This window comes from Bos indicus x Bos taurus, chromosome 11, assembly GCF_003369695.1.
Source record: "Bos indicus x Bos taurus breed Angus x Brahman F1 hybrid chromosome 11, Bos_hybrid_MaternalHap_v2.0, whole genome shotgun sequence".
Taxonomy (NCBI): domain Eukaryota; kingdom Metazoa; phylum Chordata; class Mammalia; order Artiodactyla; family Bovidae; genus Bos; species Bos indicus x Bos taurus.
Window position 1 is genome coordinate 95893725 of NC_040086.1, and position 24594 is coordinate 95918318.

The 24594-nt window shown below is 41.1% G+C and overlaps 1 protein-coding gene across 5 annotated transcripts in view; it reads left to right on the forward strand.

Moving 5' to 3' along the window:
- The window catches only part of PBX3 (PBX homeobox 3), a 225627-nt gene extending 203774 nt beyond the window's left edge, over positions 1-21853 (forward strand). For 4 of the 5 annotated variants that reach the window (XM_027556281.1, XM_027556283.1, XM_027556282.1 and 1 more), the window contains exons 6-9: positions 15019-15184; positions 16588-16700; positions 17477-17566; positions 20306-21853. In XM_027556281.1, the coding sequence (XP_027412082.1) occupies positions 15019-15184; positions 16588-16700; positions 17477-17566; positions 20306-20398 (462 nt within the window). In that variant the 3' untranslated portion in view covers positions 20399-21853. The remainder of the gene's footprint in view (positions 1-15018; positions 15185-16587; positions 16701-17476; positions 17567-20305) is intronic. The other variant, XM_027556284.1, reaches the window with a different exon arrangement.
- Positions 21854-24594: the final 2741 nt, after the last annotated feature.

Sequence of the window (24594 nt, forward strand, 5' to 3'; positions counted from 1 at the left end):
ATGCAGCATAGCTGCCCCACCTTCCCATCCTCCAAAACAGGGGAGATTCTCAAATACTGATATAAATAGTTTCCCTTTCTCCCTCCTGACTTCCTAAAGTTAGATACTTAGCCCATTGCCCTTCAGGTACACCAGATTCTCTACCAAACCTGTGTTGTTACTTGTGTTGCATTTAGGCAATGATACTATTCTTTTGGGCTTCCCTTGTGGCCCAGTGGTAAAGACTCTGCCTACCAATGCAGGAGACGCAGGTTTGATTTCTGGGTTGGAAAGGTTCCTTGGAAAAGGAAATGGCAACCCACTCCAGTATTCTTGCCTGGGAAAGTCACATGGACAGAGGAGTCTGGTGGGCTACAGTCCATGGGGTTGTAAAAGCATCAAACACGACTTAGCAACTAAAAAACAACAACTTTTCTTTCATATCACTTGTTTTGAGAAATTGTGAAGGTACAGAAACAGACTTCACCCTACCATTATTAAGTAGCAGTGTGACATTAAGCAAATTGTTTAACCTGAAGTTCCCGTTTTGTGACTCGTAAAATTAGGATTGTGATAGTTTCCTCAGAAGTTTGAGGGCTAAATGAGATCATACATGTTGACTGCCTAATACAGGGCTGGTATGTGGTGAATGCTCCTTAAATGCTCATTTGTCATCTATTCAACCAGGGTTTTCTTTCCGGGTAGGTTGTATATGTAGAACCTCATAAAGTTCCCAAAATAAAGAGAGAAAAGATGCCCTGGCCACTGGCAAACTAGTTGCTAGAAGCCCTCAGCTCCTAGGTTTTCACAGGCTTCATAGAGATGAGAGCTAGAGTGGGCACGGGGTGGGGAGTTGGAGGTCGAGTGAGGTTGTTGTGTCTATTCTTATTCTCTGAATAGATCTACCCTAAGTGTATTCTTTAAAAATGCACGTGGTTCATTTTTAATGAGAATTAATTATGTATGTTGAAAGGGTAGGCTATCTTTTGAGGATAAGTATTTATATTTTACACAAATTCAATGAAATTTTCTGGATTTTTTAAAAGAAAATCCAGAAAATACATACTGGGGTATGTATTATTTGGTAGGGAGAGGCATTTGAATAAATACTGGTTCCCATGAAACAAAAGGCTCGACTATCAGATTTCTTACATAGGACACGGAATACATTTTGATGTTTTTAATTACAGAAATTAGATTATAATTATGACCGATTCACATTGTTGTATGGCAGAAACCAACACACTATAGGGAAATTTTCCACGAATTAAAAATAAAAAAAATTTTTTTAAAATGAATTAGATTTACATGAAAGTTATCTGGACAGAAATATGGTCCACTGTTGTTTAAAAATGCTCTTGAGTTTTAATTCTGGAATGCTGATGTGTTGCCTTGGGAGACGGCCCTGCCTCTCATTGCAGCTGATGGGAGTCAGTTTCACAGCTGTGATGTCAGTGCTTCGAAAGTCTGTCAAAGAAGGACTTCCCTGGTGGTCCAGTGGTTAAGGCTTTGCCTTCCAGTGCAGGGCACCCAGGTTTGATCCCTAGTCCCGGAGCTAAGATCCCACATGCCTTGAAGCCAAAAAATCAAAACAAAAACCAGAAGCAATATTGCAACAAATTCAAAAAGACTTTTTTAAAATGGCCCACATCTAAAAAGAAAAAAACTCTTTAAGAACAAGCAAACTAAAAAAAATCCAAAATCTGTCAAAGAGTTTCCATGGAGGCTGTGAAAGTGAAAGTCGCTCAGTTGTGTCTGACTCTTTGCGACCCCGTGGACTATACAGTCCATGGAATTCTCCAGGCCAGAATACTGGAGTGGGGAGCCATTCCCTTCTCCAGGGGATCTTCCCAACCTAGGGATCAAATCCAGGTCTCCTACACTGCAGGCAGTTTCTTTACCAGCTGAGCCACCAGAGAAGCCCAAGAATACTGGAATAAGTAGGGTATCCCTTCTCCAGTGGGTCATCCCAACCCAGGGTCTCTCTTGCGTTGCAGGCAGATTCTTTACCAGCTGAGTTACCAGGGAATCCCATGGAGGCTATAGAGGAACCTATTCAATTGTACACCTACCTGATACATTTTTTATTTTTTAATGAAAGAAATAATTTTAAAGGAATCTTTAACTGAAAACATTGTCTGGTAATTTAGAACCACCCCTCAGCGTGTGTTTTAGAGAGATGAACGGTGTCATCTGTTCTTCATGTACTGTGGCCGCAAGGCTGACGTTTTATATACTTTTGCAGATGCACCTCTCTGTGAATGTCACGAGCAGTTACCAGTCTATCATGCACTGAGTAGAAAGGGCAGAGCCAAACTGTAAGGGTGTCAGTACGTTATGGCAATAAAATTTTTTGCAGCCTCAAATAAAAAAATACAGTACTTGACAAGTGCATCTGTTTTAAATTATTTCAGATACTATGGAAACAGAATTTCTGTTTGTTCAGTTCTCCCATTAGAAGTGAATTGTGTTTCCAAAAGCTGGTTTTCAAGTCAGTTGTTCAGAGTTTGGAACTTACTTTCTAAAAAGAAAATGAAATGGTCTGGATTCTTGGGCTAGCTCACATTTTAACCGTAAAGGAAATGAAATATTTTACACTGAAAAAGTAGGCTGAATATTTGAGAGAAAAAATTATTTCTCTCATTAAAAAAATTAAAAATGTGTCAGGTAGGTGTACAATTGAATAGGTTCCTCTATAGCCTCCATGGGATTCCCTGCTTTGGTAGCCCTAACCACTTAATATAATAGAAAATAAAAATTGAAAGAATTCTTTTTGTTTTATGAAGAATATTAAGGAAAAGCAAGTCTTATTACACAAGGTATAGCGGGAAAAGCACAGGAAAAGCTGTGGCCCTCAGGCAAGCTAGATAAACTCTCTGACTTCAGTTTTCACATCAGTTAAACTGGGTCTTTGTGGTACTACATGAGATAATAATGTAAAATTCCTGGTAAAATGACTGGCTTTAAATGAGCTCTCCATAAATGGTTGCTGTTAAAATATAGGTACAGGTAGGATCCAAACCCAGGTTTCCTACAAATTCCAGGTCCACTGTCTTGTCTGGCAAGTGGCTGTGTTGGGACAGGAGCAATGGAGGGACCGGGAGGCCAGGATAGAGCTGTCAGTTTGTGTGGAACCACGCCCCACAGACGTGGCAGACAGGAGCTCTTGGTCAGATGTCACCTTCCTGGGAGAAGGCTTATCACGCTCAGGTGTACAAGGGAGCAGCCCCTTTCCCCTTCGCTCACTGCTCCCTAGTCTCCACTGCCAGGACCCTGCCAGTACTGGGGGCAGAGACAGGGTCTCTCAGAATCCAGAACTCTCCAGAAAGGGTGACCTGACCTTGTGACAAGAGGAAGTGTGACCTGCAGAGGGTTTTTTGTTGTTGCTCTTGTTGCTTGTTTGTTTTAAGAACAGGAAGAGCTAACACTTACCTGGTGCCTAGCACATCCCAGGCGCAATCCTGTGCCTTTTAACATATTATCTCATTTAGCGTTCAAGGCAGCCCTATGGGGAACAGGCATCATTACCCCATCTTGTAGACCAGGAAAGGAGAACTTAGATGATGTGACTGCACGAAGGTGACACAGCTAGGAAATTACAGAGCAGGGATTCACACGCAGGTCTGTCAGCTCTCAGGCGCCCTCTGGGTTCTCAAGGGAATGCACACGTGTGGTCATCTACAGTGTGTCCAGGCTTTCTGTCTTTTTATAAACTTTACTGGTTGTGTGCCCTTGGGAAGGAGAGGAATGGAATGAGATTTAGTTTATTAACACCATTAACTTTAAAAATTGAACAGGATCTGGCTTCCATCCCTCATTTCAAATCGAACCACATAATGGGGATGAAAACATATTGATTAGAGAGAAACTATTTATTAGAGGTAAAATTGTTTACAGTGTAAATAAGCTACATGTTCCATTATACACGACTTGGCCTTTCAACATTTCATAATCTGTTGCATTTAATTAGGCACAGTACATAAAGTATGCATCACAAGTAAACATTGGAAACACAATGGCAAATTTTTCTAAGATCTGTGCTTCATAAACTTTCAGTTTGCTAATCTCAGTAATTATGTTTTGGTGTCAGCTGCTTTTTCCAAACAAGTGCTGATTCTCTCCCTTAAGTCTTTAAGGAAGCCAAACTGAGGATGAACTCTAAAGTTCTGTACTTCTCCCTATTGAAGATTAAGTCATTAAGTAATATTTTTTCTCTTTTATTTAACATTGTTATTAAAATGGTAAATAAATGGAGTGATAGAATTTGAAATGTAAGGTACAATTAATGCTAATTAATAAATTGGCTTTCAGTGACTATAGAGACATTTTAGATGGTCTAGCTTTTTAAATTTGAATGACATTTTTCTTAAAGGCAAAGCAATCTGGGGAACTTTAGTGGTTTGAGAATTACAAAGTATCTGATTTTAATTATTTCAAGAATTCTCAGACCTGCCAACCCCATCCTTCAGATAGAATACAGGAATGGGATTGTTGAGTCCTGTAGCTGTGTGAGCCAGCACAGTGCCTGGCAGTTACACTCTTCAGGATTATTAAATGACTTCTAAGTGACTTTTTTTAAAAAAGAAGATTGGTTACAGTTTTCATTGAAAAGTGCATGTTTTTTGAAAGTCTTTTTTTCTAATGAAAAAAAAAATATCAGAAATTACTCATCTGAAATCAATTTGAATATTTGAAAACACATAGAAAAACACAAAATTAGAATTTACTTGTAAACCCATTCCAAACGATAAAAGACACATGTCCTAGTACTTTTTGTATGCATACATGTATGTGTATGTTTGCATGTACACACCTATGTATGTCTATGTGTATTTTTACCCCACCTCAAATTCTTATTCTCTATGAGAAGGAAGAAAAAGCCCTTTCCTCCTCTTTACAATACATTGTGAATAGTAACCCCATGTCAATAAATATTTGTCTTCAACATGTTTAATCAGTGATCATATTCCATTATACAGATGTGCTATAAATTAATATCTCCTCTCTTTTTACTACTTTAAATAAGACTGTAACAAATCTCTTTCATATGTATCTCTAAATATTTACTCAAGATAAATTCTAAGTAATGCTGAATCCAAACATATGTCTATCCATATTTGCTGGCTTACTTTACAGAAAGGCTATGCTAAATAATAAGTAAAATGTGTCTACTGCTCTCAGTTTATTTCTTTAAATGTTTTTGATTTCCTGATGCTAACAAATTTGTTCTTTGTTGAGCTCTGAAAGGTCACTGTGACACATCTAAGTGACTGCCTGAGTGAGCTTTGTTTTTACAGCTCAAGGTCTTCCCTGGATGCATCCTGTCCAAGGGACTTCCACATGTCCTCACACAGAGAAATTAGTGCATCCGTGGGGCTTTCCTGGTGGTCCTGTGGTTGGGACTCCAGGCTTCCACTGTTGGGAATATGGGTTCTCTCCCTGGTTGAGGAACTAGGATCCCGCATACTGCACCGTGCAGCCGAAAAATAAACTAACTAAGTAAGATAAATAAATAAATAAAAGAAGTTAATGCAAACAGAGTGTGCCTGCTCACTTGAGGCAGCAGTCTTAAACGCGGGTGCACATGCTTCACAGAGTAGGTGAAGGTTTTCCAGAGGGTACAAGGGCATGCATGGTTTTAAAAGGGTTTCACTGGTCAGCTTTCCTTTGTGTGTGTGTGTGTATATATATGTGTGTGTGTATGTATATATATATAAATGTATATATACATGCTGCTGCTGCTGCTGCTGCTAAATTGCTTCAGTCGTGTCTGACTCTGTGCGACCCCATAGACGGCAGCCCACCAGGCTCCCCCGTCCCTGGGATTCTCCAGGCAAAAACACTGGAGTGGATTGCCCTTTCCTTCTCCAATGCATGAAAGTGAAAAGTGAAAGTGAAGTTGCTCAGTCGTGTCTGACTCTTAGTGACCCCATGGACTGTAGCCCACCAGGCTCCCCTGTCCATGGGATTTTCCAGGCAAGAGTACTGGAGGTGGGTGCCATTGCCTTCTCCAGTATATATACATACTCCTTCCCAAAACCCACTTGCCTCAGAAAGCTGCTAGGGTGGAAGTTCATGTGGTTGTCCTTTTTCCTCTTCCCCTTTCCACCTGTTCTTTTCCCACTTTATGAAATAGGTACTCCCACTCATTGCCCCAGAGTGTGAGACCCTTTCTGGTGCTCAACAAAGGATTGTGTGAAATATTGGTGATAACCAAACCTCCTTCAGTCAGCACTTTATAATCCAGCACCCTTCTGCTTAATACATGTGTTGATTCTGAATTGAAAAATGTGTTCAAAGTATTCAGTGGTTTACAAATAAGTTAGTGAATCAGAATCTAACCAATGTTCCCCTCTGAAGAACTCTGACTTCATAAGGGGGAATTTCAATGCTGATAAAGATAGAATTTTTAACAATAAAGTGGGTTTTTTTCAGCTATTAAAAAAATAAATGAATGTGTGATAAAACCTTACTTTTGATGGTCAAAGTAAGTATTATTTATCAAAATAAGTATTTGTATTGCTTTGATTAATTTTAGATTCAGTGTACTGATAGCTTAATCCAGAACATGTTAAGCATGTAGAGCCTTATAATTACAGGAAATAAAAAAGAGTTTAAAATATTCAATTTCCATATATTACTTGTAAAACATAAAAGTATATTGCATTAGTATAATATGGGAGGGAAATGAAATGGAAATACAGTTCCAAAAACAAAAGAGAACACAAAAATTTTGACTATTAAAGAAAAACAAGTTTATATGTTTTTAAAATGGATAGTGGGTATCAATTTTCTATTTATATTTGGTTGGATGCATTTTAAAGAACAGTGTTACAGTTTTATTTTAAAATGTCAACATTTATGGCATACTAAAATAACATTGTTTATAACTGTAAGCTCATAATGAAAAATTGTAGATGCCAACTTAAAAAATGTACAAAGGAGAAAAAAATGTACGAGCAAGTACCTGATTTTTCACCTTTTTTTTGGCAGTATTCCAAGAAAAGGTGTGCAGACTACTAATATGGGATAGGCGCCTAGACAAAAGGCTGCCTCACCTGGCTTCAGGTGGTCTCACAGGAACTGTTCCCCGAAATCTCAGTCTCCCTTCCACTTAGTGAGCCCTGGGGTGGTGTGGGTGATGAGAGCACCAGCAGAGCTCCTCTTCAGGCTTTCCCTGGTCTGGAGCACTCTCTCCTCTCCTGTTTCTTAGCCAGAGGCTGCTGGTCCATCAGGTGCTTCACCCTGGTACCCATGGCTTCTCGCTCTCTCTCGGCTCCCTTGTTCTCCACGATGAAAGTATTCCTCACTTGTTAGACCTCACTTCTTCCAGAAACACTCCTTGCAGAAACACTCCTTGATTCTCCTTTCCTATTTTCCTTTAGAATGGTGTCTCCTTCCCCTTTCGTTATAAAAGAGAAGTTAAGAAATTAAGGGAAAGGGGAGTCAAGTCAGAAAGTAGAAAAAGTCTCTGGGATCTTGGAGAGGTCCAGGTAGATGGAGGCAGCTTATATTTTTGGCTTCTTTGTTTGAACAGGGCTTCTAGAGGTTTGTACCTCTGAAATATGGAGTCTCAGTAGAAATACTATTGAATTGAATTGAAGCTGAAGTCCAGTTCAAATTTCACCTTACCTTTGAATTCTCCTTTGATTTCCCATACCTGCTGGGGCTTATCTTCCTCCAGATTCCTTTTAGAGTCTGTTTTCTGTAGTTTAGTGTGTTATCATCACCATCATGCAATTTTTGTTAATTATTTGAATATGCAGCATTGTTTTTATGACCAGATTGTAAGTTCTAGGCAAGTAGAAGTTCCTGTTTATTTTTTTGTCTCCCCCATGGCACCTAGTACAGCACTGACTGTAACACATATTCAATAAATACACCACAGTTAATTGTAAAAAAGGGGGGAAAACTGATAGGGAGTTATGGGGTTGAAATCTGGATTTGTCATGCTTCACTGTATGATTTAGGGCCATTTGTGTACAGTCTGCATCTCTTGATTCTTCGTGGATAAAACATGGGTGACAGTGATAATTAATAGTATTAGGTAATCACTATGGGCCCAAACCATTAATGTACCTAACATTCTATGAGAAATGTATTAACCTTCTTATTATTGTTCTCATTGTATATGAGAGGAATACTAAAATAATCTGTCCAGGGCCACTCATAGTAAATAACAGTGTGGATTTGAAACCAGACCAAGTCCCAAGTATTTATTCAACATGTGATACTGCCCACATCTGATGTATCTACCTCAGAGTTAAAGATTCTAAGTGAATCTGAGAATTAAGATTAAAGATTAATCTTAAATCTTTAAAGATTCTAAGTGAGTAGAAGGCACTGGGTATATTTTTGAGAAAAAAAAAAGTAAAAAAGTGGTACAAAAGTTGAATTTAGTTACTGTATTTGGAAAGCATTTTTACTTTTCTCCCCAGCTGTATTGAGGTATAACTGAAACATAACACTGTTCAAAGTGTGCAGCAGATTGACACAATACATTTAAAAATTGCAAAATAATTACTACACAGTGTTAGCTACACCACCTCCATCCCATGACATAGTTACCATTTGTTTTTCCTGGTGAGAACACTTAGGATATACTCTTTTAGCATTCAAGTATGTGATACAGTATTATTAGCTATACTCAATCCCTGGTAACTTCCACTCTACTCTGTTTCTTTGAGTCTGTCTTTTTTAGATTCCACATTTAAAAACATTTTAATTTTTTGCAGTTCGTAGGTTATCTTTTCATTTATGGTTTCCTTTGCTGTACAAAAGCTTATAAGTTTGATTAAATCCCATTTGTTTATTTTTTGCTTTTCTTTTTATTGCCCTAGGAGACTGACCTAGGAAAGCATTGGTACAATTTATGTCAGAGAATGCTTTTCTTATGTTCTCTTTTAGGAGTCTGATGGTATCATGTCTTATATTTAAATTTTCAAGTCATTTGAGTCTCTTTTTGTATCCGATGTAAGGATGTGTTCTGATTTCATTGATTTACATGTGGCTGTCCAACTTTCCCAACAACACTTGCTGAAGAGACTGTCTTCTCCCTGTTATGTGTTCTTGCATCCTTGGTCAAAGATTAATTGTCCATAGGTGTGTGGGTTTATTTCTGGGCTTTCTGTTCTGTTTCATTGATCCATATGTCTGTTTTTGTGCCAGTACCATGCTGTTTTGATTACCATAGCTTTGTAGTGTTATCTGAAGTCTGAGAGGGGTATGCCTCCTGCTTTGTTCTTTTTTCTGTGAATTGCTTTGGCAATTCTATGCCTTTTATCGTACCATGTAAATTTTCAAATTATTTGTTCTAGTTCTGTGAAAAATGTCATGGGTAATTTGATAGGAATCACATTAAATCTATAGATTGTTTGGGTAGTTTGGCCATTTTAACAATATTAATTCTTCCAATCCAAGAGCATGGAATATCTTTCCATCTTTGAGTCATCCTCAGTTTCTTTTATTAATGTTTGTGGTTCTTAGCATATAAATCTTTTACCTCCTTTGTCAGGTTTACTCCTAAATATTTTTTGATGTGATTTAAAAGGGATTGTTTGTTTACAGTCCATTTCTAGTGTTTCCTTTTTAGTGTATGATATGACCAACAAAGGCTTAATTTCCAAAATATACAAACAGCTCATACAACTCATAACCAAAAAAACAAACAACCCAATAAAAAAATGGGCAAAAGACCTAAACAGACATTTCTCCAAAGAAGACATACAGATGGCCAATAGGCACATGAAAGGAGGCTCATTGTTTCTAATTATTAGAGACATGCCAATCAAAACTATAAAGAGGTACCACCTCACACTGCTCAGAATGACCATGATTAAAAAGCTTATAAATAACAGATGTTGGAGAAGGTGTGGAAAAAAGAGAATCCTCTTACACCATTGGTGGGAATGTAAATTGGTGTAGCCACTATGGAAAACAGTATTGAGGTTCCTCAAAAAACTAAAAATAGAGTTACCATATGACCTAGCAATCCCTTTTCTAGGCATATACCCAGACAAAGCTGTAATTCAAAAAGAAACATGCACCCTTAGGTTTATGGCCTCACTATTTACAATAGCTAAGACATGGAAACAAACTAGATGTCCATCAACAGATGAATGGATAAAGAAGATGTGGTGTGTGTGGTGGTGCACAGATTGAAATATTACTCAGCTATAAGAAAGAATGAAATAATGCCATATGCAGGAACATGGATGGGTCTAGAGATAGTCATACTAAGCGAAGTAAGTCAAAGACAAATACCATATGATATCACTTATATGTGGAGTCTAAAATATGACACAGATGAACATATCTAAGAAACAGAAACATGCTCAGAGATGAAGAGAACAGACTTGTGGTCGTCAAGGGGGAGGAAGGCTTGGGGGAAGAAGGATTGAGAGTTTGGGTTTAGAAGATGCAAACTAGTATATATAAACAACAAGGTCCTGCTGTATAGTACAGGGAAGTATATTCAGTATTCTGTGATAAACCATCATAGAAATGAATATGAACAAATATATATGTGGCTTCCCAGGTGGCGCGAGTGGTAAAGAACCCGCCTGCCAGTGCAGCTGGACATAAGAGACTCCAGTTCAATCCCTCAGTCGGGAAGATCCCCTGGAGGAGGGCACAGCAACCCACTCCAGTATTCTTGCCTGGAGAATCCCATGGACAGAGGAGCCTGGTGGGCTACAGTCCATGGGTCGCAGAGTCGGACACGACTGAAGCAACTTAGTACACACACAAATGTATAACTGAATCACTTTGCTGTTCAGCAGAAATTAACACTAAACCAACTATACTTAGATAAAACATTTTTTTAAAAGGAAAACATTGTACTTTTTAAAGGCAGTTGGCAGTCTGCAGGTGAATAGAGTCGGGGGAATGCATGGCTATAGTAAATGAGAGGGAACAGAAGCTTTTCCAGTCACTTGTTGGCCTTGCAAAAGGGCTCCAGAAAATAAACACTCTGAAAAATGCTCACTACTCATTCCCCTGATTGCCAAAGGCATTCAGCCTGGGAGCTGGTAGTGATGAACATCAGTAGGAGGAGGAGAGTACTTGTGTTTTTATTCTCATATTTAATTGATCTTAAAATTCTTGCCCAGCCCTTTACCTTCTGCACAGTCCAGAGTCATGAATCCTTGATATGTGGCTCAAAAGAGAAGCATGGGACAAAATATTCCTTTTCTCTTCACCAATTTCCTGCCCATGTTTCTATTCTGGGACCAATGTACAGACCATTGGTCAAAGACAGAGTAAGCTCTGCTCTCCTTCCAGCACGTGTGTACAGCCTGACTCCATTGTGAGCCCTGTGTAGGAGGGGCCTGCATGTGCTCTGTAGCTTTTGGTGCTTCCTACTGGCTGACTTTTGCAACTAATTGTATCCATCTGTTTTTAAAAGGTGAAAAAGAACTCCTGAATTTAGGTGTCTTTAAAAGGTGAAAAAAAAAACTCCTGAATTTAGGTGTTGATTTCTACATTAATTACACTGATCCCAGTTGCAGCAGTGTGGTCTTAATAGCTGATAGCTGCAATACCCAAATCTGTGATATCAGAATGTGACATGCATATTTTAATTTGAGAAATAGTTTAACATTTCTAGATATTCATTTAGATGTGGTTATGCAGGTTAAACATAACGTATGATCACTGCTTCTTTCACTGCTTCCAATTAAACCTTGCTTGTTAGTTTAACCTCTAGGTAATCCCATCAAACAATTGATGTCAAGGAAACACTGCCCACAGTAGCTTCGGATGAGTGGCCATTAATTTTAATTGCCTTGATATTAAAGATTAAGAAGTATTGGGACTAGCAGAATAGAAACGATCTGATGTCAAGCAAATCCACTTGCTAAAGCTTCCCCAGGCTGCTGGTGATATTAAAATTTTACTATGAGAATTAAATAAACCTTTATTAGTGATGACTGTTGTTTGATTGGTCCAGGGGTATGCATAAACACAGGATTCTTACATATCTGGAGATGAGACCTTCAATGGTATGGAGATTCCTCAATTATGAAACTGTTAATAAAGCTGTAATCTGATTTTCCTGGCTAGGTTTCATTAATGTATTATAGCTTCTCTGATTGTCAAGGTAATATTAACTACAAAGTATGGAATCCAACAGAGAATTGTTTAGAAGAAGAGAATTCTAAAATGGGCCTTTGTTGCTAAATTCAGAGTTGGGGAATTTTCATTAATTATGCTTAAGAAATGCCAAATTCCCTCTCAGCCAGGAATATCTCCCTTTCCACTATATATTCAATATTTAACTCTTTCAAAGGCCTGACAGTCTTAATCAGACAAGCTAGAGTGATGTTGTATATTGAAGGGAGTTTTTGTATGGCAGCTCTCTAGGTCTGCCTTCTGAGCTGAGGACGTGCTTGTGAAAGGTAGGGTAGGCTTGTGAAAGTAAGGGCTATGAGAACTTGCTTTAACAAGCATAACCAGAACAAATACCACCAGAGTTGTTTTCAATCTTAATTCAGAACCTTTATTTTTAGAGACATAATTCTGGTATGGGAATGAATCTCATAGTCACTGAGGCCGCCTTCTCCTGGTGCAAAAATCCCTCCCAGAACATCTGCGTCCATCCTCCTGGAGGCCTGGGCCCCAGGTTAGCATCACGTCAGCCCTCTCCCTCTCCCCTGGCCTACACTGTGAGTCAGTGGCCAAATTCTGCCTATTTGTCTTCCCTGACCTCTGCCCTTTCCACAGCTCCTGTTCCGCTTCATCACCTGTGTACCTACCTACCTAACTCTGCCACCCAGTAGCATGCCCTACACTCTTGTGCCAAGCACCTGCCCCAAGCATCCGGGGCTGAAAGAAGGCAGAGTGGAGTTGGGTCCCTCAGGTCTGTTTGAGAGCCTAATATTGTGACAGCCTAGATACTGGAACTAAGGCCCGTACGTGGAATTGGAAGGGAACCAGATCTTAGTTCTGAGTAAAGAACTGTGTATCCATTGGAGCTGCCTACAGTGGAATCAGATTCGAAGTGAGTACCATGTCGCTGGTGGTGGAGATGCCATGACACAAATAGAAAATAGAGAAGGAGGTGCAGGTTTAAAGAACACCCAAGTTCCATTTGAGATCTGTTGAGCTGCAGGTTGTGGCAGAACATTTATAAGAAAATGTCTTAAAAATCAAGAACTGAAATTCTTCATAGAAGTTAGGGATAGAAGTGGAAGTCTGGTTCACAGAGACCGTAGTTAGAATTGTTAATAGAGATAAGATTGCTTAAGGAGAAAGAAGAGAGCTAAGAGCTTGAGTCTTGGAGAAAGTGTGTATGTGCACACACACACACACACCATAGTGTATCAGGGAAGGAGAAGCAGAAGCATAATGTCACAGGTGATAATTACAAGTGTCAGATGCTGCTGAGTGGCAAAACAAGTTGAGAGAGAGAAGGTCATTAGATTTGGAACAGGTGTGAGGCCTGTGTGATGACAATCAACCACCTAGCCCTTGAGATTGTTAAGATGCTACTTGGGAAAATGTGTGCAAAAGGCTATGTGTAATGCTTGGTGCAAAGGAGATGCTTGTTAAATAGTTACTATTACCACCACTGTTTGAAGAAAAGAAGGGACACATAATCCTTCCTTGCTGGTGAGGGAGACGACAGTGGAACAGAAATGGCTAGGAAGCCCTGAACTGCAGCATATTTGCTTCCCGACGAGTTTTGGCTTGTTTCTGTCTGAACCTGCACTCATGGTAACTGTACAGGTCTTCAGCGAATGTGCTGGCGTGTGTGCACGCACGTATGTGTGCACAGTGACCCCCCAGGATGGGACTGCATGTGGGCAGCAGCAACCCAACATTGTCTTCCTCGTGTGGCTCCCTTGCCAGGGCTCTCTAGCTTTCCCTGGAAGGATGAGCACCATGGTTTGAAGAATGAGAGGTCTATTTCCAAAGCAATTAAAGGCTTGGCAGAGATGGTCAACCAGCGTGCCCACTGGTATAAATTGGGTTGGAGGGCTCATATCACTCACTCCTTATCCTTTTCTCAGAGTCCCTAAATAACTATTCAGGATGAAACTGTGACCCACTCCGCCTGATACCACTGCAGCATGCTCTTTTGAAAGATGATTAAGAAATTATTAAGAAGTATTTTTAAACTGTTACTTTAACAAGAGAGAGGTCAGAGCCTTTTACATAGCAAAGTGGGTACCTATTCATACATTGCTGTGTGGGTTTTAGCTTCTTCTTTATATAGCTCAGCTCCCAGGTGCCTGAACACTCATTGTAACTATAAGCAGTGCATCTTGGGCTGAAGTTTTGTTGTCAGTGAAGTGTGATGAAATCTGCCTGTTGCCAAGTTCCTCCTAAGAAATCTCTTCCATTTGTGCTGGTTGACATCATAAGTAGTTTGCAAAAGAAATAAGTATATTCCACCTGATGAAATCAGCTGCTGATTCTGTATTTGCATTTGACCTTATTGAATTGCTTGAGTTTTCACATTGTGACCTTCTCACATGTTAACTGGCAGAACTTGAGCAGCCATCTTGGCAGACATACAGTATCTTCTAAGGCAGGAGACAAAGGGGTTTTTCATCCATTATTAATTGATGTTACTCTTTTCAGCAGACCAAACATGATTCTACTGTACAGATGCCAAAATTGTTCCAGACCCCAAAAGAACAAGTCATTCTTTCACAAGTGTTTCTTATTATTTACCTAACTTAACAAACGTTTCCTTTCGTTTTTCAGCTCCTTTGGGGATGGGGGGAGGACTAATCATTTATATATGAATTGGTATACACCAACTGAATATTTTTGATATATTTAAATATTTTTATTTACCATTTTAGTAACTCCAAGAAATGGTCTTATTCCAAGAGTGTTGAGAGGTTTGCCAAAAGAGTGAGTGAGCCTCAGCACCATTCTTCTTTATCCCCGAGATGTGATCACAGGCTAGAATCAAGTGTCTCCCAAGGTCTCCCCCGGGGGTCCTACAGTTAGTATCGGATATTTGATTTTTGTTTGTTTCCTCCTTTGACTCTCGCTTCCCCTTACTCACGTCCTTGTGATTTATAGGTGTCCAACTGGTTTGGCAACAAACGAATCAGGTACAAGAAGAATATTGGCAAGTTTCAGGAAGAAGCCAACCTCTATGCTGCAAAGACAGCCGTGACAGCCGCGCACGCAGTGGCCGCAGCCGTGCAGAACAACCAGACCAACTCGCCCACCACGCCGAATTCTGGTGCGTATGGGTGCTCACTCCCTCCTCGGCTCAGGAAGCCCGAGGCCACACATCCCCACCTCATGGGCCAGGACACAAGAACCATACTGAGAATACAGTGGACTCATAAAGATTTCTATTAAAATGCAGGCTTCTTCCTCGAATCAGTGAATGAGTGGTTGACCAGAGGGCCTGTAAACCCACTGTTCATAGTGAGCGCCACTCACTACCAGGAGAACCTGGAACTTACACACTTAGAAGTGGTTTTTAATTCAGCAGTGAGGCCCAGTGCTATCCCTAATGAACTATATTGTTCCATGTGCCATTTTAAAATCCGTAGTGGTCTGTCAAAGAACGAGTGAAATAGCAGAAGTGGGAGATTGACCTATTGCTGTGAGTAATGAGACTGGAATGCTGGGGTTAGTACCACAGTGCTTTCTCCCTGATGTGGCTGCAGACTCGAGTCTGCGGTCCTTCCTCAGTACCTGTGCTGACTTGGTAGGCTCAGCACGTGGTTAGCTGATCAGGACATGGTTAGCTGTGAGAGATATGGTAGTTAGTACATGGATGCAGTATCTTGGCTCCTTATACAATACATTTTGGCCAAATTTTTTGTGGCATGTTTGATGGAATTGGAAACGTTAAAATTATAGGGAACTTGAGTAGCAACGAAAGATGTGCAGCTAGCCCAAACAGATGGGCTTGAGAAGCAATTCAAGGGGCTTTTCTAAGGAGATAATTTAAATATAATCTTTAAAAATTCAGAAAGGGAGGGTTTTTTGTTTGTTTTGATGTCTTCTTTTTCCCTCCATCCCACCCCAACCCCCCCCAGGTTCTTTTTAATGGAACGTGGAAACTGATGAAAGTTAGGCAGAGTGAATGGCTAAGAAAGAGCTTCAGGGACTTTCTGGAGGGCTAGTGGTTAAGACTAAGGGGCATGGGTCAATCCCTGGTTGGGGAACTAAGATCCCACATGCTGCTTGGCATGGTCAAGTAAATAATAAATACCTTTTTAAAATAAAAATAAATAATAAAAAGTCTGGAGGAATTTTTTTTTAAAGCTTCAGAAAAATGTTTCTTCTCTGGGTAATTGTCCACCATGACAGCTAATGATGGTGAAGAGCTCACTTAATGACAAGTCCTGGAGATAAATGAAAACAAGGGGATAGTTCCAAGCCAGCTGCTGGGTGTTTCTCTGTTTTGATTCTTCCTTTGTTTCATAGTTGGGTTTCCCCATCACTAAGACTTTTCTAGATGCAAAATTCACTTCTTGCAGTTATTCTCCATCCTCTTAGATCTAGAAATGCTTTATGTTGTACACAACCTTTCCCTTCTTTACCTCTTCTCCTTTCCCTGCCTCTGGGTCTTTGAGGATTATGTGTGTAGCTCTCTGTTATTCAGCTACTTAACTCTTTCCTTTCCAGGTTCTTCTGGTTCTTTTAACCTCCCAAATTCTGGGGACATGTTCATGAACATGCAGAGTCTGAATGGGGATTCTTACCAAGGGTCCCAAGTCGGAGCCAATGTGCAATCACAGGTAGGAGAAATGCCCCAGCTGGGGCCTTTCTAGCAGGGTAGGGTTTGGGCTCAAAACTCCTTCCTCTCGCCCCACGGAAGTGGTCTGCACATCGTGCAGAGCCTGTGCTGGGTGCTTCCAGATGTGACCCATCTGCCCCACCATTTAATTGAATGAGAAGTCAAGTGAACAGTGACTTTGGATGATTCAAACTTGATACACTTTGTGAATGCATTCGGCTCTGGCTTGAGCTCATGGAGAGGGGTTGGGTGCATCTAACTTCTGTAACAAAATAGAACAGAAAAATCGTGTGTGCCAGTGTGTGTATGGTTCTAAAACATATTACTCTGTTTCATTTCTATACATTTTTTAAAGTCAGAATACAGAAACCTGAGTTCTTAAAGTATATTCCAGGTTCAGCTGTTTTTCTAATCCTCTTAATGGAAAGCAACTACTTGTTGTTATGCATATTTCGGGGGGGTGTGTGTGAGAGAGAGAGAGCCAGTATATATATTTATAAGTAGTTTTCACCCACAGCCACACACATTTGGTTGGTATAGATGAAAAGTTTGCATTGCCATGAAGCTGTTATTGTTTAGCTGGCATGAAAAACAGATGTATGAGTTTAAATATGCAAAGAATTGTTGAAATTCTGCCAGTCACATTTGATTGATAAATTTGTCTCTCATTCAAGATGCTAAACCCTCGTGGCACACATAATTCAAATTGTTTCCTTTTGTAAGTGATGATGTTTTAATAGTTTGGGGATGATGAATTTTGTTTTGTCTCACTTCTAGGTGGATACCCTCCGTCATGTTATCAATCAGACGGGAGGCTACAGTGATGGCCTTGGAGGAAATTCACTGTACAGTCCACATAATTTAAATGTGAGTACTCTGGGGAGCAAGATTTGAAGAGCTGTAGGAACAGTGTCAGGTAAATAGTGACTAGTAAATAAATTAATGGCCATTTGACTTGGCTTCTCATCTTTCTGGCAAGTGGGGGAAGGCAACAGCTTTACTGTACTTTTATGAACCTAAACACTGATGTTACCTTCATACCATTAGAAGTCCTCACAGAGGCCCAGGGTGGCTGGCCTTCTGTCATCAATAGAGACTTAAGCATTAGCCCATTAAGGTGCCATCTTCTACCGGCCGTGCTGTGTTCCCGGGAGATGGTGAAAACAGGTCATTTATGTTAGACTCCAGCAGTAGGAAAAATTCCCAAACACAGCTCAGGTGAAGGGGATGAGGGCCCCAAACATATTGACACACCAAGCTAAACAAAGACTCCTGTTCTTATGAGCAACTTGCTACATTGTCAGTGTCCTCGGGAACATGCTCAGCCTTTTTAATGGCCTCTCAGTTATCAGGTATGGAGGGAATAATTTAAACTTTTGTAACCAATTGACCAAAACTTTACTTTTCCCTCCCACCCTGACATGGATTGAAAATAGCAAACAGAGCACCTGAAAGGCAGTAGATGGGGGTGGGAGAGGGGGAGACTGGGTCCCCAGGGTAGAGACAGAATCTAGGGTTTCGGACTAGGGAGGAAATGAGCTGCCCAACACACAGAGTCAGAAATAAAACAGATAAAACTCTCCCCTCTTAGGGCCTAGCTTGCTCTGAGAGTAAATATTAATGATTTAAAAAGTGATTGAGGATGTTCAATTGTAAAAGGAAAAAAGGACCATTAAATACTCAAATCTTTTACATTGGAAATGTCAAATCTTTCTTTTTAGGTTTATAAATAACTCATAATAACCCACAACAAACCATATAAAAAGCCTTTTAGTTGCATTTCTCCTTTTTCATTTAAGTGTTTTGAAATGCTTCAGAGAATGTGCGATATCCTTATCAACATGATAAAATATGAAACTGTGATTGCCTGCAGCATTTTACAGACATGAATTCCATCTTCGCTGATGAGGCTTGATAAGGCGCTGTTGTATAATACAGTGCATAATCTCAAACCACCAGAGTAAGGATTAATTTATTTTGAAAAAAAGAATGCTTGCTGACAACCTCTCCTCCAGCTGCCACGCTGGGTAAAAATATTGTACATTTGTTGTTTATAAATTTGGATAAAAGAGGAATGATGTTTACTTCAGATGGAATATCTTTAGACTTGTGTCTGCGTAAGAGTTTTTCTTTTTCTAAGTAGATTTTCATACCTGAGGGGTGAGAGCAGCTTACCTTTGAGACAGAAGATTTCTTTGCGTCCACACACACACACACGTGCTTGTCAGCATCCAACCTACACAGCTGAGGCTCTGAAGATAGACCGCCATAGCTTTGTTTATTTATCTTCCTAACCTGGATTGAATGCACCTCCAGCCTGGAAAACCCTTTTCCCTTTGACTCTGGTCAGCTCTGTGAGGTAGTTTGGTTCCTCTCTTTACCCTCTCCTCGCCATTTCTCTGTGGACCTACGGGGAGGAAAGGTGCTTTATATGCTGGACCCTGCATTTAACCTGAAGACTTAGAGGCTCCCTATAAACAACATGTGGGGCGAAGGAGAAATTCCCAGCCTAGGGCTGGGTAAGGAATCTAGACAGAGTTCCTAGTCATCCTAGCGGCACAGGCCTAAAAAGAAGACGTTTTGGGTGGACTCACGAAACAAGTTGCAGGTGGATATGAGCGAGGCAGGTGGATGTGCAGGAGGCAGGAGGAGGCCCCCCGGCCCGCACCCTCACTGGTACGGGGGCTCCGGGTCTCGGGGCCGTGCAGCAGGAGGCCGGGCTCTGCCGCAGGCTCTGGGTGTCAGCCAGCTCCCCTCGCCGTCTCTCCAGAAAGGCCCGCCCCATCACTTCCACTCAGTGTTCCCCAGCTCACCAGTCCAGCACCTCCCTCTTCTTGACTGACATAAAAATATGTAGCGACAAGCTGTCTGCCACAGCAGAAATCTGATCAGACATTGATTTCAGCAATTGCCTCTATAGGCCGAGACAAGGCAAATTTGTTTCTGAGCACTGTTACTGCCGGTGCAGGTCTGAGGCAGGAAGGGCCGGCAGCCTGTGAGGAGTGCTAGCAACAGCCCGAGTAGGAGCCCCACTTACAGATAATTGGAATCCGGATTTGAATAGTGTGTGCGCCTCCACAGTTCATGCATTTTCATTCTACACAATCCTATTTGGAAGGAATTTCTGGCCTTCATTTTCCAAGGGTTATAGGAGCTGGCTGTCAGGCATGTATAGAAAAAGGTAGGGGGGACTTCTTCTCTGTGGAAACGAGGATTAAGCTGGGTTGAGGTTTCTACTTTGTGGAGCTCAAGGTCTTGCCAAAGCATTGCATTGAGCTTCTCCACCGCTCCTTTCTTACAAGATTTTTTTTTTGAGTCATTTGATTTTTACCAGCAAATCAAAGACCGAGCGAGGTGCCAGCTCCAGACCAGCTGAAGCCCTCCTTCAGCGTGCTGACTTATTGCCAAGTCTTTACTTGGTAGGATGGATTTGTTTTACATGCATTTAATCCCACTTTAACACATGCTTCAAACTCCTGCCAAAGTGGGTTTAGAAAATACATTTTGCTAATGCATCTTTGCTCTCATGTTGTCATCAGGGTATTTTCAGTCGGGGAGTAGAATTAATATGGAGACGTGCACCGATGAACTGTGCTTCCCTTTCAGGCTAATGGAGGCTGGCAGGACGCAACAACTCCATCTTCTGTGACTTCTCCTACCGAAGGCCCAGGAAGTGTGCACTCCGATACCTCTAACTAATCTCCGGCAACACTTTTCCCTGAGCTGACATGCCTTGATCCGTGCATTCAGAGCAATAGGAGGAAAAGGAAAGCGCTTTTTGTAGCCCACCATCTACAGCTTTACTGTAAAACCTTGTCTTATTAGAGAACTTGGTAAATCTGTTTTTTAAGGAATCATAATCATTTGTATTTATACTTAAAAAACACACAATGTTAAAAAAGCACTTTATCCAATTAGGCCAAGGTTTAACATTGTTGACAGTCCTGTAGCTATTTTATCATAATTTATTATCAATATTTTACATGAATGGTTTCTCACTTGCCAATTACTTGGCCTTAAGGGTAAAAAAGTACCATATATGCTAAACCTCAATCGTTAAAGCAGATACAAAGACTCACCTCACCTAAATTGAACTTCTTGCATATTTCCATCGCAGACTTGGATTGTCCTTCTTTCATATCACTAATGGAGTTGGAATAAAGGAGCTGTTTGGCTAACTGTTAATGATGGTTGTGTTTAAGAATCTTCCTCGTCACACTTGTGTTTCGATTTCTTATGTTATAATTAGATCAGAGACCGGTAGCATCTTTTCTCTCTCTGAAAGCACCAGTGCCCAGAGTCTGCTCGGTAATGACATTATGGATCCAGATTGTTTTGAGAGATGAAGATCCTTGCTGCTGATACAGGTGACCACGAGATCCGTCTGGGGGGTTACGGTGTGCGCTGGGTGCTGCACAGACTTGTCAAGGTTTGCTACGTCCTCTGGGCATCCACACAAAGGCCCTGCTCTCTGGAGTGTTGTATATAGTGTAGCAAAAGAGTATTTATACATCTCACCAATCAAAACACAGCTTTATTACCTCATGCGAACTCATACGAACCAATAGAATTTCAACATGTTCTGTAGCTTAGAGTGCTCACTTACTACCTCTGAACAATACTCACGCTGTAGTTTGTCTCTTTCTTATCTTTTTGCATCTTGTAATTAACTCTTTGTTTCTCTTCATAAAATGTAATGTACATTGTAATCTTTTAAAAGAAAAATCAGGGTTGCATTCGCAACTTTTAAAAAACTGAGAGTGGAAACATTGGGTCTTAAATTAACACAGGATCAGTAAAACTGTTGTAAATACTGAGAAGCATTTTGAATGTTCTTCATCTTGTTACTAATCCATTCAAAAAAGAAAAAGAAAAAAAAAAGCGATGACTAATTGTGATGCATTCAGATTTCAGTATTCAGTACTGTATATTTCACCCTGTGTAATAGGGCCCCCTCTCCTTTCTCTCTTTTTGTATTGTATGCGATTCTGAAACTGATTGAGTCATGAAAATAATTTGTGGCGGTGATTCTAATGTATTAAAAACGTTTCGTGTTCCTTTCTAACTGGATTACGCCCTGGATTGAAAAAGTCTTCCTCGTGGTAGTTATATGTAGTTTCAAACATGAATAAACTTTTTGCTTTCATGATTAAATGTTGATGCAAGTTTCTTACCCCTCCACGTGAGTCAGTCTGTGCAGGCAGAGGAGAAAACCCACCTAGAAGCCGGCCTGAGCATGTAAATGCGTGACCTGTCAGAGAGAGGGACTCGAGGTGAATCCAGATGGGGCTGGAGAGGCTGACCACACTCTGCAGGCTCTAGGTCGGCTGCCAGACCACTGTGAGGTGTCCTCACTTGACACTTATGCTCTAAGAATACCACGAGGAAAATACCATCCCCATTTCACAGATGAAGAAACTGTAGTTCATAAAAGTTAAGCAGATGCCGCCAAGTCAAAGGCCTAGGCCAACAAGGGCCATGCTTGGAACCCAGGTCTGTGTGTATTCTTGTAGCTCACTCTCTCCTGACCTAATGATGCATCTGGCACCTGCTGGATGCAAAGACCTGTTCGGTGATTGTTTTTAATATTTATTTTTATTTATTTGGCTTCATGGGGTCTTGGGGCACATTGTATCTTTCTTTCTTTCTTTTTTTTGTTGCACGAGGACTCTCAAATTGTGATGCATTAGCTCAGTTGCTCCATGGTGTGTAGGAGCTTAGTTCCCTGCTGCTGCTGCTGCTGCTGCTAAGTCACTTCAGTCATGTCCAACTCTGTGCAACCGCATAGATGGCAGCCCACCAGGCTCCTCTGTCCCTGGGATTCCCCATGCAAGAATACTGGAGTGGGTTGCCATTTCCTTCTCCAATGCATGCATGCATGCTAAGTTGCTTCAGTCATGTCCAACTCTGTGTGACCCCATGAACGGCAGCTCACCAAGGCTCCTCTGTCCACGAGATTCTCCAGGCAGGAATACTGGAGTGGGTTGCCATTTCCTTCTCCACTTAGTTCCCTGACTGGGAATCAAACCTGCGTCCCCTGCATTGCAAGGTGAATTCTTAATCACTAGATCACCAGGGAAGTCCCTTGTTTGGTAATTTTAAAATAAATAATCAGTCTTGTCACATTCACTTCTTTGCTTTCATAACTTCGGTGAGATACCAGTTTAGAACAGACGAAAGTTTGTCCAAAAAGAGTGAGCTTCAGAAAAAAAACCACAACCTGTCTTAGCATACCTTTGAAAACTAAACTGATAAGATATAAGACCAACTAGAAATCCTTTAGCCGGATTAAACATTGTTTTGTTCACATTGTCAGAAACTCCATGTATTTACATGTCCATCTGTCTATAATATCTAAAGCTTTGTAGTAAAAGAAGTCGATAGCAGGTAATTGGCCTGTTTACTATATCTTGAGGAAATCGACTTACAGGAAATCAGATTAATGTTAATCAGTTGCAGCAAATTGTCTCTGATAAATACAACTGTTTTACTATTTCAGTTGGTCAAGCCAGGCAAAACAAGGGCTAGGGCCACCGTTCGCATTAATCTTGAGGCAGTTACACTGTGAGAGTAAACTTTATAAAATAGATTGTCCTCAAAGCTGTCCTCCCTTGAGCAGGCTCTCGCCTGCCTGTAGGAATCTCTCCCCTGGCTAAGCAGTTATTTGCATGATTCAATTAGCTTATGGGTCAGCCTTTCTTATCTTTGTACATAAAACCATCGCTATGCTGTGTGGTTTTGCAAAAATATCCTGTGGAAACCAGACACACACGCACACACAAATACATCTTCTTCAGAGTCTAGAAACACACATTTCCTGAGAACCACCCCAGGTCTCCTCTCGGGCCAGCCTAGTGAGAAAAGCACATAGCGGTGTTGGAGATTCACATGATGACTGCCAACACTTAAGGAGGGAAGGATATGAGTCTGTATTCTGGGGAGGCCTCAATGAAAACAGCAGTTGCTTTCCCAGAAGCTAGTTTCGGAGGCACTTGTACATAACTCCCTCTCTGCTCTTCAGTACCCCTCTAGCGGAGGCCAGAAGCACCCTGGCTTCATAGATAAGGAAACGGGGGCAAGGCTTGGGCTCCAAGGCTCTTAGGTCTCCCTCCAGAGTGGGTGAAATGTATTGATCTGATAGATTTCACTAGGTACTTTTTCTGGGGTAAGAAATGGGTTAGGCTCTCAATCCAGAGCACAGTGAAATCAGGCCCCTACCCTCAAGGGGCCAAGATCCTGGACCTAGCCCTTGTTCAGAAAGCAGACAGGGTGCTGGAGAGACTGGTAGGTGTCTGAACCCCAAGACAGGAGAAGTGAGGACCCCACAACCCACTCACAAGTTCAAAGAACACAGCAGCAGGAAACCACCGGAAACACCCCATTGCAGATTAGGGGGCCTGTCCATGCATCCAGCCAGATGCACAAGGGTACGTGGGGGCTTCTATGACACGACGCGTGCTTTTGTTACTGACACTGTGTACTTGCGTCCACTTGCCGACACACAGTAAAGCCAATCGACTGACTCCGGGTTGTGGGGAAAGGAAAGGACAGCGTTTATTGCAGGGCGCCAAGCAAGAAGCTCAGGACAGCAAGTACTTAAAAAGCCTGAACTCCCTGATGGGTTTCAGCAAAGCATTTTTAAAGGCCAGGTGAGGGAGGGGCGTCCCAGGGTGAGAGATCAACTCCCACACAATCCTCTGGCTGATGGTAACAGGTTGTCACAGGGGTTAACGTTATCAATCCTCAGGCGCCAGTAGGTCTGAGGGCTATAGGCTACATGCTGGTGATCATCAGGTAGTTAATTTCTTCCATTTGGTGGTGGTTTTAGCGTCTGCAAAACAGTTCAGGAAGTGTGCCTCAGGCCAGGGCCTTTGGAGAGGAGCTACAGCAGAGGC